Source organism: Coregonus clupeaformis, chromosome 17 (assembly GCF_020615455.1).
Source record: "Coregonus clupeaformis isolate EN_2021a chromosome 17, ASM2061545v1, whole genome shotgun sequence".
Lineage (NCBI taxonomy): Eukaryota > Metazoa > Chordata > Actinopteri > Salmoniformes > Salmonidae > Coregonus > Coregonus clupeaformis.
In genome coordinates this window covers 56371126-56398691 of record NC_059208.1, presented here as the reverse complement: position 1 = coordinate 56398691, position 27566 = coordinate 56371126, and the positions used below count along the sequence as shown (strand labels likewise).

At 45.0% G+C, this 27566-nt stretch overlaps 1 protein-coding gene across 14 annotated transcripts in view; it reads right to left on the bottom strand.

The window, feature by feature from the left end:
* LOC121586778 (focal adhesion kinase 1-like) overlaps positions 1-27566 on the bottom strand; it is a 189382-nt gene that overhangs the window by 19282 nt on the left and 142534 nt on the right. For 6 of the 14 annotated variants that reach the window (XM_045226442.1, XM_045226436.1, XM_045226430.1 and 3 more), the window contains 13 exons: positions 27247-27277; positions 25126-25199; positions 20205-20222; positions 18675-18731; positions 14972-15022; positions 12532-12629; positions 12130-12214; positions 11584-11684; positions 11228-11343; positions 10921-11021; positions 10678-10767; positions 9690-9894; positions 2010-2121 (listed from right to left, as the gene is read on the bottom strand). In XM_045226442.1, coding sequence (XP_045082377.1) covers positions 2010-2121; positions 9690-9894; positions 10678-10767; positions 10921-11021; positions 11228-11343; positions 11584-11684; positions 12130-12214; positions 12532-12629; positions 14972-15022; positions 18675-18731; positions 20205-20222; positions 25126-25199; positions 27247-27277 — 1139 coding nt within the window. The remainder of the gene's footprint in view (positions 1-2009; positions 2122-9689; positions 9895-10677; positions 10768-10920; positions 11022-11227; positions 11344-11583; positions 11685-12129; positions 12215-12531; positions 12630-14971; positions 15023-18674; positions 18732-20204; positions 20223-25125; positions 25200-27246; positions 27278-27566) is intronic. The other 8 variants (XM_045226435.1, XM_045226437.1, XM_045226439.1 and 5 more) reach the window with 6 other exon arrangements.

Sequence of the window (27566 nt, the reverse complement as noted above, 5' to 3'; positions counted from 1 at the left end):
AAAACTTGAGACATCTGTGGCATTGTGTTGTCTGACAAAACTGCACATTTAAAAGTGGCCTTTTATTGTCCCCAGCACAAGGTGCCCCCGTGTAATGATCATGCTGTTTAATCAGCTTTTTGATTAGCCACACCTGTCAAGTGGATGGATTATCTTGGCAAAGGAGAAATACTCACTAAAAGGGATGTAAACTAATTTGTGCACAAGAAATAAGGTTTCTGTGTGTATGGAATATTTCTGGGATATTTTACTTCACCTCATGAAGCATGGGACCAACACTTTACATGTTGCATTGATCTTTTTGTTCAGTATACTTCCAACAATGTGTATGCAGGTTGCTTAGGATTCAAACCTTCTCAAACAGCGTAATTCAAATTCATATAGAGGAGGTGCTCCCACAATAATGTGTTTTGTACCGCATACAAGTTAAAGTATTGGATTCTTCACACACCACAATAATCCCATTTCATTACCTTTTCAAGCTTTTTTTAATTATATGAAAGCAAGCTTTGCTTTTATACTTACAATACCATCATGCTTGATTTGAGTGAGCAGATTTATTTTGTAGTAATATGGTGCCTGCCTGTATTTCATTAAACTTTTATTTTAGCAATACATGTCAGTAGCTAGGTTTCCATCCAATTTGCGACAGATTTTCATGTGAATATTCTAAAATTGTCATATTCCCACCAGAGATGTGTTTCCATCAAATGTATTTATTGTGGATAGAAGTCTGTGCATGATGATGCACTGCCCATAAAAATAAGGTTTGCGGTTAAATTCCCATGTAACGAATGACAAATACAAGTTAAATGGGTTTCCATCACATTTTCAACTCTACTGACTGTTGTGTTATATATAGCAAATGTGCCCACTCTGGTAGGTCGAGAGCCATAAGTTTTTTGAAACACGACCCCGCCAAGCCGCACTGCTTCTTGACACACTGCTCGCTTAACCCGGAAGCCAGCTGCACCAATGTGTCGGAGGAAACACCGTACAACTGGCGACCGAAGTCAGCTTGCAGGCACCCGGCCCGCCACAAGGAGTCGCTAGAGCGCGATGGGACAAGGACATCCCGGCCGGCCAAACCCTCCCCTAATCCAGACGACGCTGGGCCAATTGTGCACCGCCTCAAGGTCTCCCGGTCGCGGCCGGCTGCGACACAGCCTGGGATTGACCCTGGGTCTGTAGTGATGCCTCTAGAGCTGCGATGCAGTGCCTTAGACCGCTGCGCCACTCGGGAGGCCCATTATTCTTATTTGTTCAACGGCAGACACATCGAGCATCATGTCACCAGAATAAGACCCTTGATATTTATTGGAAAGGAGCATCAAGCTCATCATCGTGCACTTTCACCACCCTGTGAAGTTCATCATAACTCATTTAATCTGTAGCCTAATAAACTGCATGCTTTCTCGAGTCGTAGTGGGAGGACCGTTTCCACCGCAATTTCTCGCATAATTAATTTTACAGACACAAAAAGATTCCACCATGTTGGACGAACAAATTGTCTGTTCGCATTTATAAAATTGTACCGGCATATCCTGTGTCTATCAGCCCGGTCCTGACTTTTTTCATGTGTCAGGTAATTCATCCTTTTAAAGAGGAGAGGGGGTGATTATCAACAGCTGCTTTACATTAAGCACATACCAGTTCCTGTAAGTGACTCTCAAAGTACTGAATAAGTTGGCTGAGTGAGCATTTGGAACAAAATCACCCCCCCTTCCCCAAAATAAAAAATCACCCCCAGACCCCCCTCCAGGTTTTTACTTGTTGATGGCTACTTCCCACTAAGGGGACCTACGCTGACGTCTTTTTTTGATCCTGTCCGGAAGTATTCTTTTGGGGGGACTTTTTTTGGTGCGGTCCAGACCAGCCTTGATTTCAACGTCCACAAACAGGACTCCCTAAAAACACGCCACTTTGATACAAGTGACTTTTCGTAGCAGGTTAGGAGAGCATTTTCTAAACTTACTTTGGGGGGGGGGGGGGGGTGTTAGGATTCTTACTTTAGGGGGGGCCTCGTCAGAACCCCCTGAGTCCCAGGACACAGTGACCTGACGTCTCATCTCCATCCTCAGTCTCTCCTCCTGCTGGGCCTTCTCCTCCTCCAGGATAGTACTAGAGGGAACACACACACACAACAGCTTAGCATACAGTTATCACACACAGACACAACAGCTTAGCATACAGTTATCACACACAGACACAACAGCTTAGCATACAGTTATCACACAGACACAACTGCTTAGCATATAGTTATCACACACAGACACAACAGCTTAGCATACAGTTATCACACAGACACAACTGTTTAGCATATAGTTATCACACACAGACACAACAGCTTAGCATACAGTTATCACACACAGACACAACAGCTTAGCATACAGTTATCACACACAGACACAACAGCTTAGCATACAGTTATCACACACAGACACAACAGCTTAGCATACAGTTATCACACACAGACACAACAGCTTAGCATACAGTTATCACACACAGACACAACAGCTTAGCATACAGTTATCACACACAGACACAACAGCTTAGCATACAGTTATCACACAGACACAACAGCTTAGCATACAGTTATCACACACAGACACAACAGCTTAGCATACAGTTATCACACACAGACACAACAGCTTAGCATACAGTTATCACACACAGACACAACAGCTTAGCATACAGTTATCACACACAGACACAACAGCTTAGCATACAGTTATCACACACAGACACAACAGCTTAGCATACAGTTATCACACACAAACACAACAGCTTAGCATAGAGTTCTCACACACAGACACAACAGCTTAGCATACAGTTATCACACACAGACAACAGCTTAGCATAGAGTTATCACACAGACACAACTGCTTAGCATACAGTTATCACACACAGACAACAGCTTAGCATAGCGTTATCACACAGACACAACAGCTTAGCATACAGTTATCACACACAGACACAACAGCTTAGCATACAGTTATCACACACAGACACAACAGCTTAGCATATAGTTATCACACAGACACAACAGCTTAGCATACAGTTATCACACACAGACACAACAGCTTAGCATACAGTTATCACACACAGACACAACAGCTTAGCATACAGTTATCACACACAGACACAACAGCTTAGCATACAGTTATCACACACAGACACAACAGCTTAGCATAGAGTTCTCACACACAGACACAACAGCTTAGCATACAGTTATCACACACAGACAACAGCTTAGCATAGAGTTATCACACAGACACAACTGCTTAGCATACAGTTATCACACACAGACACAACAGCTTAGCATAGAGTTATCACACAGACACAACAGCTTAGCATACAGTTATCACACACAGACACAACAGCTTAGCATACAGTTATCACACACAGACACAACAGCTTAGCATACAGTTATCACACACAGACACAACAGCTTAGCATAGCGTTATCACACAGACACAACAGCTTAGCATACAGTTATCACACACAGACACAACAGCTTAGCATAGAGTTATCACACAGACACAACAGCTTAGCATAGAGTTATCACACAGACACAACAGCTTAGCATAGAGTTATCACACACAGACACAACAGCTTAGCATACAGTTATCACACACAGACACAACAGCTTAGCATATAGTTATCACACAGACACAACAGCTTAGCATACAGTTATCACACACAGACACAACAGCTTAGCATACAGTTATCACACACAGACACAACAGCTTAGCATACAGTTATCACACACAGACACAACAGCTTAGCATACAGTTATCACACACAGACACAACAGCTTAGCATAGAGTTCTCACACACAGACACAACAGCTTAGCATACAGTTATCACACACAGACACAACAGCTTAGCATACAGTTATCACACACAGACACAACAGCTTAGCATACCGTTATCACACACAGACAACAGCTTAGCATACAGTTATCACACACAGACACAACAGCTTAGCATACAGTTATCACACACAGACACAACAGCTTAGCATACAGTTATCACACACAGACACAACAGCTTAGCATACAGTTATCACACACAGACACAACAGCTTAGCATACAGTTATCACACACAGACACAACAGCTTAGCATACAGTTATCACACACAGACACAACAGCTTAGCATACAGTTATCACACACAGACACAACAGCTTAGCATACAGTTATCACACACAGACACAACAGCTTAGCATACAGTTATCACACACAGACACAACAGCTTAGCATAGAGTTATCACACAGACACAACAGCTTAGCATACAGTTATCACACACAGACACAACAGCTTAGCATACAGTTATCACACACAGACACAACAGCTTAGCATACAGTTATCACACACAGACACAACAGCTTAGCATACAGTTATCACACACAGACACAACAGCTTAGCATACAGTTATCACACACAGACACAACAGCTTAGCAAACAGTTATCACACACAGACACAACAGCTTAGCATAGAGTTCTCACACACAGACACAACAGCTTAGCATACAGTTATCACACACAGACAACAGCTTAGCATAGAGTTATCACACAGACACAACTGCTTAGCATACAGTTATCACACACAGACACAACAGCTTAGCATAGTTATCACACAGACACAACAGCTTAGCATACAGTTATCACACACAGACACAACAGCTTAGCATACAGTTATCACACACAGACAACAGCTTAGCATACAGTTATCACACACAGACAACAGCTTAGCATAGCGTTATCACACAGACACAACAGCTTAGCATACAGTTATCACACACAGACACAACAGCTTAGCATACAGTTATCACACACAGACACAACAGCTTAGCATATAGTTATCACACAGACACAACAGCTTAGCATACAGTTATCACACACAGACACAACAGCTTAGCATACAGTTATCACACACAGACACAACAGCTTAGCATACAGTTATCACACACAGACACAACAGCTTAGCATACAGTTATCACACACAGACACAACAGCTTAGCATAGAGTTCTCACACACAGACACAACAGCTTAGCATACAGTTATCACACACAGACAACAGCTTAGCATAGAGTTATCACACAGACACAACTGCTTAGCATACAGTTATCACACACAGACACAACAGCTTAGCATAGAGTTATCACACAGACACAACAGCTTAGCATACAGTTATCACACACAGACACAACAGCTTAGCATACAGTTATCACACACAGACACAACAGCTTAGCATACAGTTATCACACACAGACACAACAGCTTAGCATAGCGTTATCACACAGACACAACAGCTTAGCATACAGTTATCACACACAGACACAACAGCTTAGCATAGAGTTATCACACAGACACAACAGCTTAGCATAGAGTTATCACACAGACACAACAGCTTAGCATAGAGTTATCACACACAGACACAACAGCTTAGCATACAGTTATCACACACAGACACAACAGCTTAGCATATAGTTATCACACAGACACAACAGCTTAGCATACAGTTATCACACACAGACACAACAGCTTAGCATACAGTTATCACACACAGACACAACAGCTTAGCATACAGTTATCACACACAGACACAACAGCTTAGCATACAGTTATCACACACAGACACAACAGCTTAGCATAGAGTTCTCACACACAGACACAACAGCTTAGCATAGAGTTATCACACACAGACACAACAGCTTAGCATACAGTTATCACACACAGACACAACAGCTTAGCATACCGTTATCACACACAGACACAACAGCTTAGCATACAGTTATCACACACAGACACAACAGCTTAGCATACAGTTATCACACACAGACACAACAGCTTAGCATACAGTTATCACACACAGACACAACAGCTTAGCATACAGTTATCACACACAGACACAACAGCTTAGCATACAGTTATCACACACAGACACAACAGCTTAGCATACAGTTATCACACACAGACACAACAGCTTAGCATACAGTTATCACACACAGACACAACAGCTTAGCATACAGTTATCACACACAGACACAACAGCTTAGCATACAGTTATCACACACAGACACAACAGCTTAGCATACCGTTATCACACACAGACACAACAGCTTAGCATACAGTTATCACACACAGACACAACAGCTTAGCATACAGTTATCACACACAGACACAACAGCTTAGCATACAGTTATCACACACAGACACAACAGCTTAGCATACAGTTATCACACACAGACACAACAGCTTAGCATACCGTTATCACACACAGACACAACAGCTTAGCATAGAGTTCTCACACACAGACACAACAGCTTAGCATACAGTTATCACACACAGACACAACAGCTTAGCATACAGTTATCACACACAGACACAACAGCTTAGCATACAGTTATCACACAGACACAACAGCTTAGCATACAGTTATCACACACAGACACAACAGCTTAGCATACAGTTATCACACACAGACACAACAGCTTAGCATACCGTTATCACACACAGACACAACAGCTTAGCATACCGTTATCACACACAGACACAACAGCTTAGCATACAGTTATCACACACAGACACAACAGCTTAGCATACAGTTATCACACACAGACACAACAGCTTAGCATACCGTTATCACACAGACACAACAGCTTAGCATACAGTTATCACACAGACACAACAGCTTAGCATACAGTTATCACACAGACACAACAGCTTAGCATACAGTTATCACACAGACACAACAGCTTAGCATACAGTTATCACACAGACTGGGACACAGTAGAGTGGGTTGCAACACAATTAACATTCACAAAACACTTTAAATATAATGTTCTTAGTTATCACAGACCACCTCAGATGTAATAGGAGACAAATATGTTATCCATTATCCGTATCTATTACCAAATATGTTATTCATTATCAGTATCTATTACCAAATATGTTATCCATTATCAGTATCTATTACCAAATATGTTATCCATTATCCGTATCTATTACCAAATATGTTATCCATTATCCATATCTATTACCAAATATGTTATCCATTATCTGTATCTATTACCAAATATGTTATCCATTATCCATATCTATTACCAAGTTCAATCATCCTCATCCACCAGAAACGTGAACGTCCAATTTACCTTTCAGGAAAACACTCATCCCCCAAGTGTATGCCTCAGAGCCCATGTGCATCCAAACACACCACAACACGGATGAACCACCAGCTCCTTGGTCACATCCGCAGCCTGCAGCAGTGTGTGTGAAAGTCCTGTACTGTTTCACTAAACTCTCTTTTATCAGAGCCAACAGCTCCAGCTCACCCCCTCCATCTCCTTCCTCCCTCTGCCATGGGTAGCCTGTTGTGGTTGGCCCCCGGCCAGTCAGTCTATCAGCCAGCCTACCACTGGACTGGACTGACTGGGAAGTATGATGCTGTGGAACTAACTACCAGGGTTGTGTTCACTAGAGCACACCGTAGCAAAACTTCTCAAAGGAATGCAAAAAACATTGTTTCTTATTGGACAAGTTCAGGTAGTCCCATCCCTGTTTCACCCCGTTTTCTTCTGTTTGGTGCCAAATGAATGCGACCCAGGGCTTGGCTAGAGGAGAGGCGACTGTATGAAAGTGTGGGGGGAATCCCTCCTACCTTGTGTTTCCTTTCTCTCCCTGTATGGGCTAGAGACAATAGGCAGTTCACACTCTGTACCCAAGAGCTCCAAATGGAGCAAGACCAGCCACGCTCATGATAGCACCTGACGCACACACACCACACACCTTCCTATAGTAATAGGAACACTATCACCCAAACCATGCAGCAAAGACCTTTGATAGACAACCAACCACACACCCTCTATACACACCTTATATCTCTATACACACCCTCTCCCTCTATACACACCCTCTCCCTCTATACACTCCCTCTCCCTCCATACACTCCCTCTCCCTCCATACACACCTTCTATACACACCCTCTCCCTTTATAGACGCCCTCTCCCTTTATAGACACCCTCTTCCTCTCCCTCTATACACACCCTCTCCCTCTATACACACCCTCTCCCTTTATAGACGCCCTCTCCCTTTATAGACACCCTCTTCCTCTCCCTCTATACACACCCTCTCCCTCTATACACACCCTCTCCCTTTATACACACCCTCACCCTCTATACACACCCTCTATACACACCCTCTCCCTCTATACACACCCTCTCCCTCTATACACACCCTCTCCCTCTATACACACCCTCTCCCTCTATACACACCCTCTCCCTCTATACACACCCTCTCCCTCTATACACACCCTCTCCCTTTATATACACCCTCTCCCTTTATACACACCCTCTATACACACCCTCTATACACACCCTCTCCCTCTATACACACCCTCTCCCTCTATACACACCCTCTCCCTTTATACACACCCTCACCCTCTACCCACCCTCTATACACACCCTCTCCCTCTATCACACCCTCTCCCTCTATACACACCCTCTCCCTCTATACACACCCTCTCCCTCTATACACACCCTCTCCCTCTATACACACTCTCTCCCTCTATACACACCCTCTCCCTTTATATACACCCTCTCCCTCTATACACACCCTCTCCCTCTATACACACCCTCTCCCTCTATACACACCCTCTCCCTCTATACACACCCTCTCCTTCTCTTCTCCCAGAACATACCCACTGCTCAGCATAGGCCTATGGACATGGGTCTGTGTTGAATATGGGTCCAGTGGGATGGGAACTATTATCTAGTAGGGACACATGAGTCACACAGCCCAGTCGGTCTAAAGTTAACAGAAAAGAGAATGGCTCACATCCTCTAGGGCTTTATCTATGGACAGACAGACAGACAGACAGACAGACAGACAGACAGACAGACAGACAGACAGGTTCTCACATACTAAGGCAAATGGCCCATGGGATGGCTAGGCAATAAATCCACCACAAAAGGGCTACGTCCCAAATCAAAAGTAGTGTGCTATATAGGGAATAGGGTGCCATTTGGGACGCAGGCAAGGACTACCCATAGAAATGTACCCACACACACCCTGTAATGTGGCTTTGCTTCCACTAGACTAAAATATCTAAGTACATCACACTTTATCTAGCTACCACGGATTTGACTGACATAGATAGACCACTGAAGTGCATTGTGTGCTGCTATCTGATAGTCTCTATTGGGAATATGGCATCAAGTTGTTGCCTCTTATGTGGATTACAATTTAAGTAGCTGAGACCACTCTGTTTCTAAACTTACTGAAGTGTCCTGTACATTAATACATGTAACAGTGACCTCTTGTGTAGCAATGTTGAACATCATTATTCCAGAGTTATAAAGCAGGGATACTGTGTGTGAAAGAACACTGCCAAGCACGTATGAAGAGTTTCTTCTAGACAGATTAGTGTTTCGCCCCCTACTAATGGTTACGGTTAGGAATAGGTTAGTTAAGCTGATCCTAGATCTGTACTTAAGGGCACCTTCTATCCTGAGGCATATACTTCAGCAGGGCCTATATTCATGCAGCATCTCAGAGTGGGAGTGCTGATCTAGGACCAGATCCTCCCTGTCCTTGTTATTTTATTCATTAGGATCGAAAAGGAAAACACTGCTCTTAGATCAGCACTTCCGACCCCTGAGCTTCTCCCCCCAGAGGTACTGACCTGAGCTGGGTTTTGAGTTCTGTGAAGCGGGGTCTCTTGCTGGGGTCGTAGGCCCAGCACTTGGTCATCAGGCTGTACAGGGTGGGGGGACAGTTGTGAGGCATGGCCAGACGCTCTCCGTTCTCTATCCGCCCGATGACATCATTGTTCTTCACCCCCTGGAAGGGCTTGATACCGTACATGAGGATCTCCCACATGCACACACCTGGAGAGGAGGGGGGAGGGGAAGGAGGTTGGGGAAAGAGGTTAGGGAGGGGAGGAGAGGGGGGGAAAGAGGTTAGGGAGGGGAGGATAGAGAGGGGAGGAGAGAGGAGGAGAAGGAAGGGGGAGAGAGGAGGGGAGGAGAAGGGAGGGGAAGAGAGAGGAGGGGAGGAGAAGGGAGGGGAGGAGAGAGGAGGGGAGTAGAGGAGAGGGGAGGAGAAGGGAGGGTAGGAGAGAGGAGGGGAGGAGAGGGGAGGAGAAGGAAGGGGGGGAGAGAGGAGGGGAGGAGAAGGAAGGGGGGAGAGAGGAGGGGAGGAGAAGGGAGGGGAGGAGAGAGGAGGGGAGGAGAAGGGAGGGGAGGAGAGAGGAGGGGAGGATAAGTGAGTGGAGGAGAGAGGAGGGTAGAGGAGAGGGGAGGAGAAGGGAGGAGAGGAGAGAGGAGGGGAATAGAGGAGAGGGGAGGAGAAGGGAGGGGAGGAGAGGAGAGAGGAGGGAGGAGAAGGGAGGGGAGGAGAGGAGAGAGGAGGGGAGGAGAGAGGATGGGAGGAGAAGGAGAGAGGGCATAGAGGAGAGGGGATGAGAGGGAAGGAGAGAGGAGAGGGATGGGAGGAGAGAGAAGGAGAGGGGAGGAGAGAGGAGGGGAGTAGAGGGAAGGAGAGGGGAGGAGAGAGTAGGGGAGGAGAGGAGTGGGGAAAGACTGTTAGGACAGGCTCTAGATATGACATAGACAGACACAAACACAGGAGTTGATAGCTAGATGTGTGTAATTTGTAGCTGCCAAACTCACCAAACATCCACACATCACTGGCTGAGGTAAAGCGTCTGAAGTTGATGGACTCTGGAGCCATCCATTTGATTGGAAGTTTCCCTTTGGAAGCTGAAAAAAGAGATTAGACGTTGAGACAAAAACGCATGTGTGCTTCAGCGCGTAGACATTCTGCAATGGCTTTCACAACCAGCAGATGGTGCTCAAACACCAGCCTGGAAGTCAGTGGGTTTGTACCAGAGACCGTATAAAGCAGGTTTGTACCTTTGTAGTAGGAGCTGTCCTCCATATAGCGGGAGAGGCCAAAGTCTCCCAGCATCACACAGTCTGTGGAAGACACTAACACGTTCCTGGCAGCAATGTCCCTGAAGAGATCCACACAAAGAGATACACAATAACTAGGAATTCTGGAAAACCTGGGGATTTTGGAAAGATTCTGGAATTCTGCAAACGGAACATTGAGTACGTAAATATTGACAGCGTGGCACAAATAAATATATTAGAAAATGTAAAAACTTACAAATCTTATAGTGTCAACCTAAATAACAGGTTAAATGGGTCATGGTCTTACCTATGGACAAAGCGTTTGCTCTCCAGGTAGGCCAAGGCTGTGCTGAGCTGGTGGGAGAACAGGACCAACGTTGACAGGTCCAGGTTGTACTTCCTTACTTGTAAAAAGGACCTCAACTGGAAGATTAAAACGTCAATAAGATTTATCCTCTTCGTTTTTACAGAGCTAGGTGAACGACAGAGGAAACTGTGGCCCTATTTCCAAACATGTTCCTGCCTTCTGTGATCTCCCATTCATTACAAGAATGACAAGAACTCCAACAACACCTCTGCGTACTGCACGTAGCCTATCTATCAAAACATACTCAGTGTTTGTATGGGTTACTGGCTGCCAACCAAACCCCCAGGACGCCTCACCTCTCCCATCGTGCACAGCTCCATGATGATCCACACCGGGTTCTCTGTGATCACACCGATCAGCTTCACTATGTGGGGGTGGTCGAACTGACGCATGGTCACTGAGGAACAAACATCACAAAGGGGTGTGAGGATTTCAACAAACAGTTGAAACACTAGAGTGGAAAGCTGTAGACTAACATTTGATTACCCCCTAAAAAATGTAATAAATAAAAAAATAAGATTTGATTGAGTTTTTCAAAGGAATAAAGAAAAAGTAACTGGGGTAGGTCTAACACATAGGCTCAAACACCACTGCATGCTAAATGGCACCCTATTCCCTACATAGTGACGTTTGGAACGAAGCCAATGTTTACAGTTACCAGCTTCCTTAAATAGAACACATTCCTTCCTCAACTGTCGGTGAACACTGTAAACCCAGTGAGTAAAGCAACCTGAGACTACCATCAGGTAGTGTGTGTGTGTGTGTGTGTGTGTGTGTGCAGTCATTTTCAGGCCCATCACAGTGACACAGTCCTAGCTTACAGCACGTTTCAGCACACTCACATGCTTCCTGAAGGAACTTCTCGCGCACGCTGTCCGATGTGCAGTTCTTGCACGTTTTAATGGCCACGTTCAGAGTGGGATTCTCCTGGAAGTCAGACACAAGACAAAACATTGGGTCAGTTTATGTACATGAAAATATTGAACATATAAATGAGAAGAGAGATGCATTTAGCTAGACAGTAACAGTCGGGTGGAATTGAGATGAACACGTGGGGATTGAGGGTGAGAGGAGAGATGCTTCGTCTGCATTTAGCAAGACAGATACGGTACTATTTCTTTGTTACAGTACTATATACTTATACAATACTATATACTTGCTACAGTACTATATACTTGTTACAGTACAATATACTTATACAATACTATATACTTGTTACAGTACTATATACTTGTACTATTTACCGGGCTGTTGTAGACTCCCTGGTGGACGTCTCCAAACTGTCCCTCTCCGATGCAGCGTCCAAGCTCGATCCTGTCTCTCTGGATCTCATAGTCCCTGGCTGGGGAGGGAAAGATAACCCCTGTTAGTTGTGTGGTGTGGTATGGTGTGGTGTTGTGTGGTTCGGTGTGGTGTGGTTCAGTGTGGTATGGTGTGGTGTGGGTGCGTGCGTTTGTGTGTGTGAGCTAAGCCACAAATGGATGGGTAACCCAAGTAAGGAAGAGCTGATGAGGCCATTTTTGGTTGTTAATAATAACAGCTAGAAGCCTTGGCTGTATTTTGACTGCAGTAGACGGTAGTACTGTACATAAACTACATTACCAAAAGTATGTGGACACCTGCTCGTCGAACATCTCATTCCAAAATCATGGGCATTAATATGGAGTTGGTCCCCCCTTTGCTGCTATAACAGCCTCCACTCTTCTGGGAAGGCTTTTCACTAGATGTTGGAACGTTGCTGCGGGGACTTGCTTCCATTCTGCCACAAGAGCATTAGTGAGGTCGGGCACTGATGTTGGGCGATTAGGCCTGGCTCACTGTAGGTGTTCCAATTCATCCCAAAAAGGTGTTTGATGGGGTTGAGGTCAGGGCTCTGTGAAGGCCAGTCAAGTTCTTCCACACTGATCTCGACAAACCATTTCTGTATGGACCTCGCATTGTCTTGCTGAAACTGGAAAGGGCCTTCCCCAAACGGTTGCCACAAAGTTGGAAGCACAGAATCGTCTAGAATGTCATTGTATGCTGTACGTTAAGATTTCCCTTCACTGGAACTAAGGGGCCTAGCCCAAACCATGAAAAACAGCCCCAGACCATTATTCCTCCTCCACCAAACTTTACAGTTGGCAATATGCATTGGGGCAGGTATTTGTCCGTCGGACTGCCGGATGATGAAATGTGATTCATCACTCCAGAGAATGCGTTTTCACCGCTCCAGAGTCCAATGGCGGCGAGCTTTACACCACTCCAGCTGACGCTTTGCATCGCCCATGGTGATCTTAGGCTTGTGTGCGGCTGCTTGGCCATGGAAACCCATTTCATGAAGCTCCTGACGAACAGTTATTGTGCTGACATTGCTTCCAGAGGCAGTTTGGAACTTGGTAGTGAGTGTCGCTTCAGCACTCGGCGGTCCTGTTCTGTAAGCTTGTGTGGCCTACCACTTCGCGGCTGAGCCTTTGTTACTCATAAACGTTTCCACTTCACAATAACAGCACTTACAGTTGAACAGTGCAACTCTAGCAGGGCAGGCATTTTACGAACTGACTTGACGGTGCCACGTTGAAAGTCACTGAGCTCTTCAGCAAAGCCATTCTACTGCCAATGTTTGTCTATGGAGATTGCATGGCTGTGTGCTCGATTTTATACACCTGCAGCAACGGGTGTGGCTGAAATAGCCGAATTTGAAGTGGTGTCCACATACTTTTGTATATATAGTGTATCTGTATAAGGCCATTCACACCCAACACCAGGCAATGACATACACACTGCAACAGAAAATGACCAGGCTGTAGTGATGTCAACACACATGTATGTAGCACTCAATATATTTGCTCCTCCCTGCGTATTTCAAATTACAACAGGCTACCACTGGTTTGATGTATCCGTTTCAGTTAAGATAATTGCACATTTTCTCCCCAGACAGACACATAACAAACAAAACGAATGGATGATAAATGGAATTTCACAACAAAAAGTTAAAGCAATTAAAGGAAAACCAATGAAGAAACACATCAAGAACATGAATAATAAATAAATAAGTCAATTGAACAATCACACTATTGAAGACACATTCACCTCTGGTGCTGATTGGGTGAGATTGCTTCATCTCACGGCTAGAGAGATAGGCTACTTGGGTTAAGCAAACAGTACTAAAGCAATAGTTCACTTCAAATTCAACGTTTTTCAGGGGTTTAAATGGAATGCGAAAGATGGATACCGTCTAAGCTGATGAAATTAAACAATTCCTATCTTTCAAATTCATTTGGGATCGAGGCATATGGCTGGATCTGAAAAGTCTGTCAAACTTTGATTTTGGAGAGAATGTAATTAATTGATTTAAACCTATTTTCCAGTAGCAGAGTTGAATGAGCCGTTCTAGTACAGTACATAACCACAATCACAACCATGATGGACAACAGAGAGAGAGAGAGAGAGAGAGAGAGAGAGAGAGAGAGAGAGAGAGAGAGAGAGAGAGAGAGAGAGAGAGAGAGAGAGAGAGAGAGAGAGAGAGAGAGAGAGAGAGAGAGAGAGAGAGAGAGAGAGAGAGAGAGAGAGAGAGAGAGAGAGAGAGAGCAAGAGAGCGAGAGAGAGAGAGAGAGAGAGAGAGAGAGAGAGAGAGAGAGAGAGAGAGAGCGAGAGAGAGAGACAGACAGAGAGAGAGACAGAGAGACAGACAGACAGTGTTACCTTCGTCTACTCCATAGCTCACTGCTGGGCGGTTAGGATAAAGAGAGGTGGCTTTTAGAAACCATTCACCACAGACCAGGAGACACACACAGAGAAGAAAGTAGGACCAAGGGGAATAGAAGTTATGGGGTTTAAAGAACCACCTTCTGAGACAGATGGTGCACAGAGCTGGGTGTCAATGGGGAAAAACAGGTTAGCCTGTCTAACAACAACATGTTACATTAGATGTCTCCTTACACGTGTTGAAGCTTTAGTATCGCAACACTTGATCCTCTATAAATCTATGTGTTATTTAGGCTGTGTCTCAGATGGCACCCTATTCTAACTACTATTCCCTATGGGCCCTAGTCATAAGTAGTGCACTAAACAGGAAATAGGGTGCCATTTGGGACTCTGCATTATTCTTGGTCTCAAATCCCCATGTGGTACAAAGAAACGTATATATGCTGGATAGATTACTTTTTTGAATGGAGAGAGCTCTGGTCTCCAGTGTAAGTGTGCGATGGCACACTCAGTCTTCATACACAGAGCTCCTTGTTAAAGAGGAACTCTTTCTTTCTTTCACAGACCAGACAGTCTTATGAGTCAGCTGGCCCAGTCCACTCCACAGCCTGGTGAATCAGCTACACGTCCCAAATGGCACCCTATTCCCAATATAATGCACTACTTTTGACCAGGGCCAATGGGCTCTGGTCAAAATAAGTGCACTATGTAGGGAATAGCGTGCCATTTGGGAGGCAGACTACACCGCTGCAGGGGCTATTGTGTTCATGCCTCATGTGATCCCACGAGACTAAGTATCATGGTGCTACTGGAGACTCAGCATCATGGTCACTAAGGACCTGGGGTTACTGGAGACTCAGCATCATGGTCACTAAGGTCCTGGGGTTACTGGAGACTCAGTATCATGGTCACTACGGACCTGGGGTTACTGGAGACTCAGCATCATGGTCACTAAGGACCTGGGGTTACTGGAGACCCAGCATCATGGTCACTACGGACCTGGGGTTACTGGAGACTCAGCATCATGGTCACTAAGGACCTGGGGTTACTGGAGACTCAGCATCATGGTCACTAAGGACCTGGGGTTACTGGAGACTCAGTATCATGGTCACTAAGGACCTGGGGTTACTGGAGACTCAGCATCATGGTCACTAAGGACCTGGGGTTACTGGAGACTCAGCATCATGGTCACTAAGGACCTGGGGTTACTGGAGACTCAGTATCATGGTCAGTAAGGACCTGGGGTTACTGGAGACCCAGCATCATGGTCACTACGGACCTGGGGTTACTGGAGACTCAGCATCATGGTCACTAAGGACCTGGGGTTACTGGAGACTCAGCATCATGGTCACTACGGACCTGGGGTTACTGGAGACTCAGCATCATGGTCACTAAGGACCTGGGGTTACTGGAGACCCAGCATCATGGTCACTAAGGACCTGGGGTTACTGGAGACTCAGCATCATGGTCACTAAGGACCTGGGGTTACTGGAGACTCAGCATCATGGTCACTAAGGACCTGGGGTTACTGGAGACTCAGCATCATGGTCACTAAGGACCTGGGGTTACTGGAGACTCAGCATCATGGTCACTAAGGACCTGGGGTTACTGGAGACTCAGCATCATGGTCACTAAGGACCTGGGGTTACTGGAGACCCAGCATCATGGTCACTAAGGACCTGGGGTTACTGGAGACTCAGTATCATGGTCACTAAGGTCCTGGGGTTACTGGAGACTCAGCATCATGGTCACTAAGGACCTGGGGTTACTGGAGACTCAGTATCATGGTCACTAAGGACCTGGGGTTACTGGAGACTCAGCATCATGGTCACTAAGGACCTGGGGTTACTGGAGACTCAGTATCATGGTCACTAAGGTCCTGGGGTTACTGGAGACTCAGCATCATGGTCACTAAGGACCTGGGGTTACTGGAGACTCAGTATCATGGTCACTAAGGACCTGGGGTTACTGGAGACTCAGCATCATGGTCACTAAGGACCTGGGGTTACTGGAGACTCAGTATCATGGTCACTAAGGACCTGGGGTTACTGGAGACTCAGCATCATGGTCACTAAGGACCTGGGGTTACTGGAGACTCAGTATCATGGTCACTAAGGACCTGGGGTTACTGGAGACCCAGCATCATGGTCACTAAGGACCTGGGGTTACTGGAGACTCAGTATCATGGTCACTAAGGACCTGGGGTTACTGGAGACTCAGCATCATGGTCACTAAGGACCTGGGGTTACTGGAGACTCAGCATCATGGTCACTAAGGACCTGGGGTTACTGGAGACTCAGTATCATGGTCACTAAGGACCTGGGGTTACTGGAGACTCAGCATCATGGTCACTAAGGACCTGGGGTTACTGGAGACTCAGCATCATGGTCACTAAGGACCTGGGGTTACTGGAGACTCAGCATCATGGTCACTAAGGACCTGGGGTTACTGGAGACTCAGCATCATGGTCACTAAGGACCTGGGGTTACTGGAGACTCAGTATCATGGTCACTAAGGACCTGGGGTTACTGGAGACATATAATTCCAATTATTAGAACAGACATTCCCATTGAAGTCAATGTTCCGTGGCGGGTGTATTGGCGGCTATGGGTGTACAATGGTCTGAGGGGCTATGTTCATTCTAGTGATTCTAATTCTATGACTGTAACTCATTTTAATGGTCCTAATTCTATGACTAACTAATTCTAGTGATTCTAATTCTATGACTAACTCATTCTTTCACTGCAGTACACTTAAAGGGCACCTGTCATATTTAGTCCTGAATGAGGACTACTCAATGACATGACTATTCAATTTAATAATAATCAACATTTGTGACAGATATTAGGTTTTTGCTGATGATGTACTACTAGGCTTTCCCTGGATATTTTCTTAAACTATCAGTAAATCATAATGGAACAGAATCAGTATCTGATTTGGACAGCATCATGACAGCAGTATTAAGTGAGGCAAGGATCATAGGCAGACCATCAATATGAATATGTGACTAACCTGTTTCCCACATTTTAAAGCATAGATGTTACAGTATGTGTAGAGTCTTACACTGTCACCATGACAACCAAACATTGAGTGTACCAGACAATCTGACTGTTAGAGTAGTTACGTTTCCTAGAAAAGACACACACAGGCAGTGTGTCTGGTATTTGGTGGACTCTACAGGCTCCAGCAGCCGCATCAACAAATCCACAGAGCCTTAGGGGGAGAAAATAGTTCACAAATCAGTACCGGGGCCACGTTCAAGGGAATTTGGATAGCGAGAGAAGGACGAAGAGTGAGAAAGAGAGAGACAGACAGAAAGAAGAAGAGAAAGAGGAAAGAGACCAAGATAGAGAGAACGAGAGAGAGACAGAACGAGAGAGAGAGAGACAGAACGAGAGAGAGAGACAGAACGAGAGAGACAGAACGAGAGAGAGAGAACGAGAGAGAGACAGAACGAGAGAGAGAGACAGAACGAGAGATAGAGAAAGAACGAGAGATAGAAAGAACGAGAGAGAGAGAGAGAAAAAGAATGAGAGAGATAGAGAGACAGATAGAAAGAGAAGATAGAGACCAAGAGAGAGAACGTGAAAGAGAATTAGAGAAAACACATCTGGACTGGATCCCTTGAGACAGTCTGGACAACAGACATTAACATTAACATACTGTACTACAATACCAGGGAGCATGGAGCTGTACTTACTTGAGGGCATGGTGTAGGTTTCCTCTTCGTCTATAATCTCAGCATAATCGTCTGTCTCTGCAGAAACACAACAGCCTCGTGGTCAGTCCAGTCACACACACACACCACCTCCAGAGACGGATACACACAGATAAAGCTAGCCAGACACATACCCCCTTTCACACAAGTAACTACAGCCAGCTGAAAATAAATATGCGAGTCACATAGCAAGTGCTCCTCGGCAAATTCCCACACTGCCGGACACAGAGCGAGACACACGCGTTCTCTCGTACACGCACACACTCGGCCTCGTACAGTAAACACACACAGAAACACAAGCATTTGCGCTCGAAACTCTCACAGTTTCAGCCGCATATCTGTCTGCTCTGTCTGTCTGTCTAGCCAATCAGAACTCAGCAGTACAGCTGGGCTTCTGGGTTAGGGCTGAAGAAGAGGGGAGGAGAGGGGACGTGGAGACGGAGGGGGGGGATGGAACCAGTTATTCCCTTTCTCTTCACGAGAGAGAAAGAGAGAGAAGAGCTCTACAGAGAGTAGTGTGCACGGTCCAGTCCATCACTAGGCCGAGCTCCCTGCCATCCCCCATCCCCTAGATAAACAGACTTAGGTGTTTACAGTATGTGAACGGCCTCTGGCTGTCCAATCTTGACTTGATCGAAAATGGTCATTCGCTAGCTGTGCCGTCTTGGCTACTGTTCCTCTTAGGGAAGGGAGAACACCAGATCGTGTAGTGTTTAGCCAGCCGCCAGGCGGCCCATTTTAGACAGGAAGGAAAGCAGTGCCACGGAGCTCTGCTCTTCCAGCCAAACTCAGCTCTCTTCACGGGGCCGAGCTGGGAGAGGGCTTGGAGCTGGGCCCTTAAAGACGCAGGCAGAGAGCAGGAGTGCTGATCTAGGATCATGTTCCCCCCCTGTCTATCTAATCTTATTCATTGTGATAAAAAATGAAAAACTGATCCTAGATCAGTATGCCTAATCTGAGACTCTTTGTGAATACCGGTTCAGATTTTAGGACAGAAAAACTGAACAAACCTGGGTTCAAACAGCCTAGCATTTGTTTTCTTTCAAATACTTTAATCTGTGCTTGATTAGGCTTGTCTGGCACCATGGAACCAATGGAATAGTCCCAAAAGTTCAAACCCCGCCAATTTGGCACTGTAGACAGGCTCAAACTCAATCGATTCGAATCACATGGCAGCACTGCACCTCGGACAGATTTCAGCACAATTTTCAGCACATTTTCTAGAGACGTTAAAAGTTACATTGTTTCCCTAACTCCAATCACGTCTATTGCATGATTAGTGCATTACCAATGACAAACCTCTAGAAGCAGATAGATAACAACAGATTCATTTAATTTGATTCATGATTCATGTGATTGATATGATTCATGAGTCATCATAGGGCACATACAGTAATGTCATACACACACACACACACAACAGAAACCCCCAGAATCCCTCATGGCCCCAGTGAGTTAGTAGCAGGTGACAGGAAGGAATGGAGGGAAATATTAAAAGAAGCCAAACATTACCATCCCCACTACAATCCTCTGCAGGTCCAAGGAGAGCATGCAAAACAGAGAGAATGAGGGAGAGAGAGAAAGAGAGAGGGAGAGAGAGAAGGAGAGAGAGAGGGAGAGAGAGAGAGAGAGAGAGAGAGAGAGAGAGGGAGAGAGAGAGGGAGAGAGAGGAGAGAGAGAGAGAGAGGGAGGAGAGAGAGAGAGAGAGAGAGAGGAGAGAGCAGGGAGAGAGAGAGAGAGAGAGAGAGAGAGAGAGAGGAGAGGTTACACACTTTTCACAAATATATGAAAAGTATAAAAGACAGTATAATTCATTCAAAATGGGTTTAATAATTGTTACCGTGACACCTTCCCTCAAGACAAGCAGTGACTGGGCATTTCAACAGTGTATCCAATCCATGCTTTTATTTAGTATCAGTGGGAAAGCTTCTACTTTAAATTGAGTTAGTCTGTCGTTGGAATGTGTGGAACCTGATTGAGTTTGGTTGAAGGGACGGCCAGAGCAGTGAACTCCAGCCAGCATTGTTCGGAGCGGGGTCGGTGGAGTTAATTGGCTATCACCTGGCTATTCTTAGCATGGGAAGAGGCGAGATCAGGTGGGACCGTTCTAGCCATTGAGTGGGCAGATACGTGTGTGAACAACAGGCACAACTCCAATATAAAAGTTGATTTTTTCAAAGTTGCCGAAATACCAGGTGCGTCCACTTACATCAGTGCATTCGTAACAACCTAACCATTACGAAACGTATATTTGATCAAATAAGCCCCACGTAGCAAATTAGCAATTACGTTTTTTGTTGACCAAATTCGAAACTTTCTCATTGACCTCCATACAAGAATTCCTCACTTCGAGGGCTTATTTTTGTGTACAGATTTTGAGCGGAGTAAACCCTCTTGCTTCGCATCTTCCTCTCTGGTGTTGGTTAACTTTGTTAGTTAGATTATTTTTGTTTTTACACATCCTTGAGGGCATAAACTCAGCTGGCAAAATCCAGCTGAATTTATAGCGATATATAGGATATCTACATCTGTGTGATTATAGGAATATAAACAGATGGTTATTAAGTCAGAAAGCTATTAAAGGGTGTTTCATCTTTAACCTCTCAGAAGCTATAGGTCATCTGCCTGGTTGCTGGCGTGGCCTTACAGCAGTCCTGCATCATCAGCCCAGTTACAGCCCAGTCAGGCTCTGGTGCATCCCAAATGGGGATAGCACCTTATTCCCTTTATAGTGCACTACTTTTGACCATGGCCCATAAGGCAATAGGGTGTCATTTGGGACTCAGCCTCTATTGGTTTTGCGGGCCGTGACTCGACTACAATCAGCAGGCGACACACCTTCCCGGGAAAAAATTAAATGTGGAATTAATTTGATCTTGCAGTCTTGGAAAGCTGGATCGGTTTAAAGGTGTTTTATTCTAAGACACGACAGGGATAGGGCATGAGCGATGAGATGTGTTTAATCTCATTGAGGAGATATTCCTTTTTTCCCGGCAGGCTAGTTCTGTTCGGCCATTGTAGCTGTTGCTTTGTCAGGCATTTTTAGAGAGGGTTTCTCAACAGAACTTTCTATTGACATCTCCCCACTTCACCTCAATCCCCTACACACTTGTTACGTGGCCCTGTGTGTTTGTTTGTGTGTGTGTGTGTGTGTGTGTGTGTGTGTGTGGCGTTGGGGATTTGGGCACTCAGTGTGGCAGACATGGTTAGTCAGAGAAAAACAGGAAGCAGGGTCAGTCTAGTCAGCCAATCAGAGTAGTGGTACCCTTTGACGAAGAGTCATGTGCACAGTAGACAAAAGGAAGGAGAAAGCGCCTGGCTTTAGCAGGTTTAGGAGGCGTTGGGATCACAGAGTTGACAGAGTCTTCAGACAATCAGAGAGAGGGATGAGAGAGCGGGAGAGATGGTGAGAAGAAGAGATGAATAGTGCTTCTGACAAAAACAGCTCTGGGGTGTTTCCCCCAGGTACACATTTAGGATCAGCTTCCCCTCTGTCAATCCTAACCTTAACCATTAGTGGGGAAAATGCTAAACTGACCCCAGATCAGTGTCTAGGGGCAACTTCACCACAGAACACACATTGAGCAGCAGACAGCATTTGTGAAGGAGTGATGAATGTTGGTGTGACGGAGTCCGAAACTTTTCCCATATTCCAGAGAACATTTTAAATTTCCATTTACACCTCAGAAATCATTATCACTCTGGCATGCCTGTTATGAAACTACATGAAATACGTCAATAATAAAAATATTAATCAATCTCTCCTTTCTTATACCGACCAACAGGGTAGTCAAAACCGACATGGCAGCGCTAGCCTCACTTTAAATACGTCATTTCTGACAGCATAGTAATAAATCCTTCACTATTCTACACCGGGGCTAAGGAATTGATTTCCACTTCTTCAAAAGGTCTTGGATATGACTGTACACTGACACAATATCGAATGAATTCAGTTAAATATATTGGATTTATGCGTTAGCTTTTTTTTAGGGCTTTTCTCTCTGAGCCCTTTCTGAGTAATAGCATTGATGGATGGTATCAATAACTGGTGTAAACATGGAACTCAGACCGTCTCAGAACACACTCCATTAACACTCCGTTTAACCTCAGTGTTTTTGATATGTGGCGAAATGTCCACTATCAAGTGCAGAGCTGTAGTGTGGTGGTAACACTTCTCAGCATAAGTCACATATACAACTCCCCACCGGAGACTGGGGTTCGATTCCCGTGTCCACCTTTCCCACTGTTTCTCCCACTTGCCTGTCTCCCCTTACGATCTTCCTCACTGTCTGAATAAATTGTCAAAACTCCCAAAACATATTTTTTTCAACCCACTATGAAATAGCATCCAGTCTGACAGTGCAACTGAAACAACCAGTATGACTATTAATTACTGACAGTGGTAGAGAGGAGACTTATCCCATAGTTTGTTTCAAAAACTGCATTTAAAGAAGTGTTTATATAGATAGGCCTACTGTGGGCATATGCTAAAAAATCATCAAACCATATTGTTTAAAACAAATCAGTAAACTCTTAACCATCTATCTGGAATATACTATCTGTGAGTACTACACTCCTCAACCTTTATATCACTGTGTAGCTACAAGAGAGCTGACGCACCGCAACCCTAAGATACCCTACGACACTTAATATCACCCTATGACACCCTCTGATCCTCCCAACCTCAGAGACAAGCTCTCAGCAGCATAGAACACAAGCATCTCTTTGATACCATATTGTCTGACTCTCTACTCCCCTAATCTCTGACCCCTGGTCAGTTAACAGGGCCTGTCCAACCCCTTCAATCAGGCCTTTATCTGTAACTGCAGCCCCCCAGGCTATTAACATTCACCAGCCACATCACAGGCCTCTGACATTTAGAAGATTAAGAGAAATAGACTGGGGAAGAGAGAGGGAGGCAAAAGGATGGAGGGAGGAAGGGAGGGAGAGAGAGATGTAGAGAGAGAGAGAGAGAGAGAGAGAGAGAGAGAGAGAGAGAGAGAGAGAGAGAGGGGAGAGAGAGAGGGGAGAGAGAGAGGAGAGAGAGAGAGGAGAGAGAGCGAAAGCGGGAGAGGGGGGAGAGAGAGAGAGGGGGGAGAGAGAGGGGAGAGGGGAGAAAGAGGAAGAGAGGCGAGAGGAAAGAGAGAGAGTGAGATGGTAGGGAGAGGAGAGGGGAGAGGGAGAAGGGAGGGAGAAAGAGAGACGGAGAGAGGGTAGAGAGAGAGAGGGGAGAGAGAAAAAGACGGAGAGAGGAGAGAGCGAGACAGTGAGAGGGAGAGGGGAGAGCGAGACAGAGAGAGAGACAGAGTGAGAGAGGAGAGCTGTGAAACACAATGGACAAGACAGTCATTCTCCTTGTCTGATGCTAATGATACGTAAGTGAAGCTAAAGCGTGGACCCAACTGCTCCTGAGTCTAAAGGCATCAACATGCTTTTGGTTGGGCTGGCGCCTAGCCGAGTTCAGCTACGTGAACCCAACAAATGTCTCGCATACTGCCTTTGTTTGAAAAACCTGAAAAAGCGACAATAGTACTGTTTGTCCATCTTGAGACGCCTTAGCCAGTATACCCTTCCCCAAAATAGTCAAAACTAATCTAAGATAACTCAAGAAATCTGTCATTATTTTGGACTTTTTGCAGAGGAGATCTTAGTCGCACAATTTTACAGCAGTATTTGTTCAAGTGAACAAAATGTGCATGAAAACGAGTCGTCTATCGTTGAAAGACAACAAACACTTCATTGAAGAATCCCTACTGTTGACCAATGACCGACGAAGGGCCGTAGACTTCGGCTTGCCTCGAGAAAAAAATGTGTGTGCATCTTCGTCGAGGGGGGTTGTGTTTGCATGGGCATCTCCAGCTGCAGGCCTTGGCACCTGCTGGCCCCCTCATACCCTCCTCACCCTGCCAATCCCCTCCCGTCCTCCCCATCTCCTTAGCAGTGACTCCTCCTGCCAGTTGCTAATCCACAAGCATGTTAAGGCTGCAGTGTTACGTTACAGTGTGATAGATGTGCCTCGTGCAATTCAAAGGCGCACTGCCGCTGCTAAATCGTTGCCTCAAATGAATAAAAACAAGAGGCACTTTTATGATCTGAGTGACAACATCAGATCGTCTGGGAAACCTCCACGGTAACCATCTAGCTAGCTTGTAATCCTGGAAGTATAGCCAATCATATTAATACCCACAAACATCCAAGTAAGGGCGTTCATGCAATATTAGGTTGAGCATTAGATATCTAATACTTACTAATATCCAGTGGCTTTACAGATCAATGGACGGAAGCATCTGGGATCAGCTTGAGAGTGATTATCTGATAAAAGCATGGTCATCTTCGCTCCAACAGCCACCCATATATGGACTTCCATCAATAGCCCAGCTATGTACAGTACAATAAGACAGTCAGAGATATTGACGAGGCACTGATCTCTTACCTGAGACAGAGATGGCACGCACCCCGGCGCTCCGGACCACCCCCTCTACTACCTTCTTCTCATTGTTGGGTACCCTGCAGGGTAAAGGGCAGAGACCGAGTGGATCAACAAGGGAAATTCCCTAACCTAAAACCAGTTAGTAAATCAACAGCGTCCACAGCAACTCCAGGAGGTTCAAGTGCATTCCTGAAAACGATCTCTGGGGCTAAATGGAAAACATCCAGAATATTCTGAGAACCATTCTCCTCCTGGAGCCACTGAACAGTCTTGGAAGGATCTAGTGTTGAGGTGCAGGACCAATATGGGGACTAGGGAGGAGGAATTCTGAGAAGATCCTACTGTAGAGAACTATTTATCAGGATTCTACCCCAGAACTGTTTAAACAGGTTTTTAGAAGAGTTTGTTATTTGAGCTAAAGAGAGAGAGAGCAAGGCATGTAGAGAGAGAGAGAGAGAGAGAGAGAGAGAGAGAGAGAGAGAGAGAGAGAGAGAGAGAGAGAGAGAGAGAGAGAGAGGGAGAGAGAGATGTAGAGAGAGAGCGAGAGAGAGAGAGAGAGAGAGAGAGAGAGAGAGAGAGATGTAGAGAGAGAGCGAGAGAGAGAGCCTTTACAAGTGTTTGAAAACACTAAGTGGAAAATATTTGGCTCCATAACGTTTATCCTTATTTGACCAAAGCCCAGAGAGCCAAAGAGCAGAGAGGGAGAGAGAGAGAGAGAGAAACAGAGAGGGAGAGAGAGAGAGAGAGAAACAGAGAGGGAGAGAGAGAGAGAGAGAGAGAGAGAGAGAGAGAAACAGAGAGGGAGAGAGAGAAAAGGTGTGATTGTGGAAAACACCCCTCTAGCTCTAGCTGAAATAGGGTTGACCCCATTTAGTCGACTGATTGTTTGGTCGATAGGCTGGTCGACCGAGATTTTTTTAAATCGAGCAGTGGCAAATATATACAAATAATTTATTCACGCCTGTCTGAGTGGAGTAATCCATTGCAGAGTACGCGGGGATGGCAGACCAGTATCACCCAGTAGTACATTTACCGTTAATTACCATAATTTTGATTCTACAATGTTTGTTTGGTTACTGTAATGCATTCAATATATTATTATTACAGTCATTGTAGGAGTGGGCACGTTGTTTGCAGAGTGCACAACCTATGCTACACTTGTGAGGAAAAAGTTTTGGTTAATTTCATTCCATTTACGAGTTGTCAATTTATTCATTGTCTTTTGTTTGGAGCGCTTCTGTCAATCTTGAGTAAGGACACGCACCTGATTACGCATAGAGGTAGGCCTAGGCTACCTGGCCTCTGCGCAAATGTAGGCCTATAAATGTGCCCATTTGGGGATCTGATACTATTTCTGATTGTCTAAACTCACCATCATTGTGTAGCTTCTCAAAGTAATTTTTTCTTCGCCTCAAACTGAAAGTAAACAAAGTCTGTTTTTACATCAATTGAGAATGACAATAGCTCCTCAATGTAGCCTATTTGAAAAATATTTCCAGCTCTCTCCAATGTTGCAAGTTTGCTAGTACAAGCTTTGGCCTGACCAAGTTAATAGTTGATAGAATGTTTCAAGTTCCTTGCAGACAGGCCATGCGTAGCCAATGTGATTTATAGGATATTTATTTTCATCAGGATATTTTCTACCTGCAGGCTGCAATGTTTTTATATGTTTGCTTTATGTAGGCTACTTTTACATATTGGCAATGGCAATAGAAGTTACTTTTAGATTTGTATCATTTTCATTTAAGATAGAATTTTGATTAACCACATGACATTGATTTTGAGATATGAAGACTATTATAAATTAAATGAAACTGTTCCTCGGAAATGTGCATATGGAAATCAAAACTGGCACGCAGATCAGTAGAAATGGTACGATAACTTTGTACTCCAAATGGAAAAGGTTTGCCGACCGCTGGCGTAGCCTATTACCGGCAACAGAGCTGACGCTAGGAGTCCTACAAATAGATTTACTGACCAGATGGTTTCTTGTTTGTTTCTTTCTTTCTTACACAGTTCTTTATGTTTATACTATCATATAGGTTTTTATGTGAATGAACATTCAAAATATACCCGTACCATACAGTAGACCCTGATGTTGTGTACTGTATGGCAGATACTCACTTGGGGATTGACGGCAATGCTCTCTCTCCCTCTGTTGAACAAAAATACAGATGAGAGGTATTGTCAAGCAAAGCAGATACCGTAAAACAATGTTCATCATTTTGAGTATCAGAATAGTAAAATCCAAGGAAGAGGTGTGTGGGTGAGGGGGGGGGAAATCACAAGCACAGGAGAGGAATAGCCTGTTTCAAGTGTTCCCCTACTCCCCTCTACTCCCACAAAGGAAAGAGCAGACAGTCCAACTCCAAACAAGGCTTAATAACACCCCCCAAAAAAAAAAAAAACTACAACAACATGTCTGCTTCAAGCAAAGACTAAGG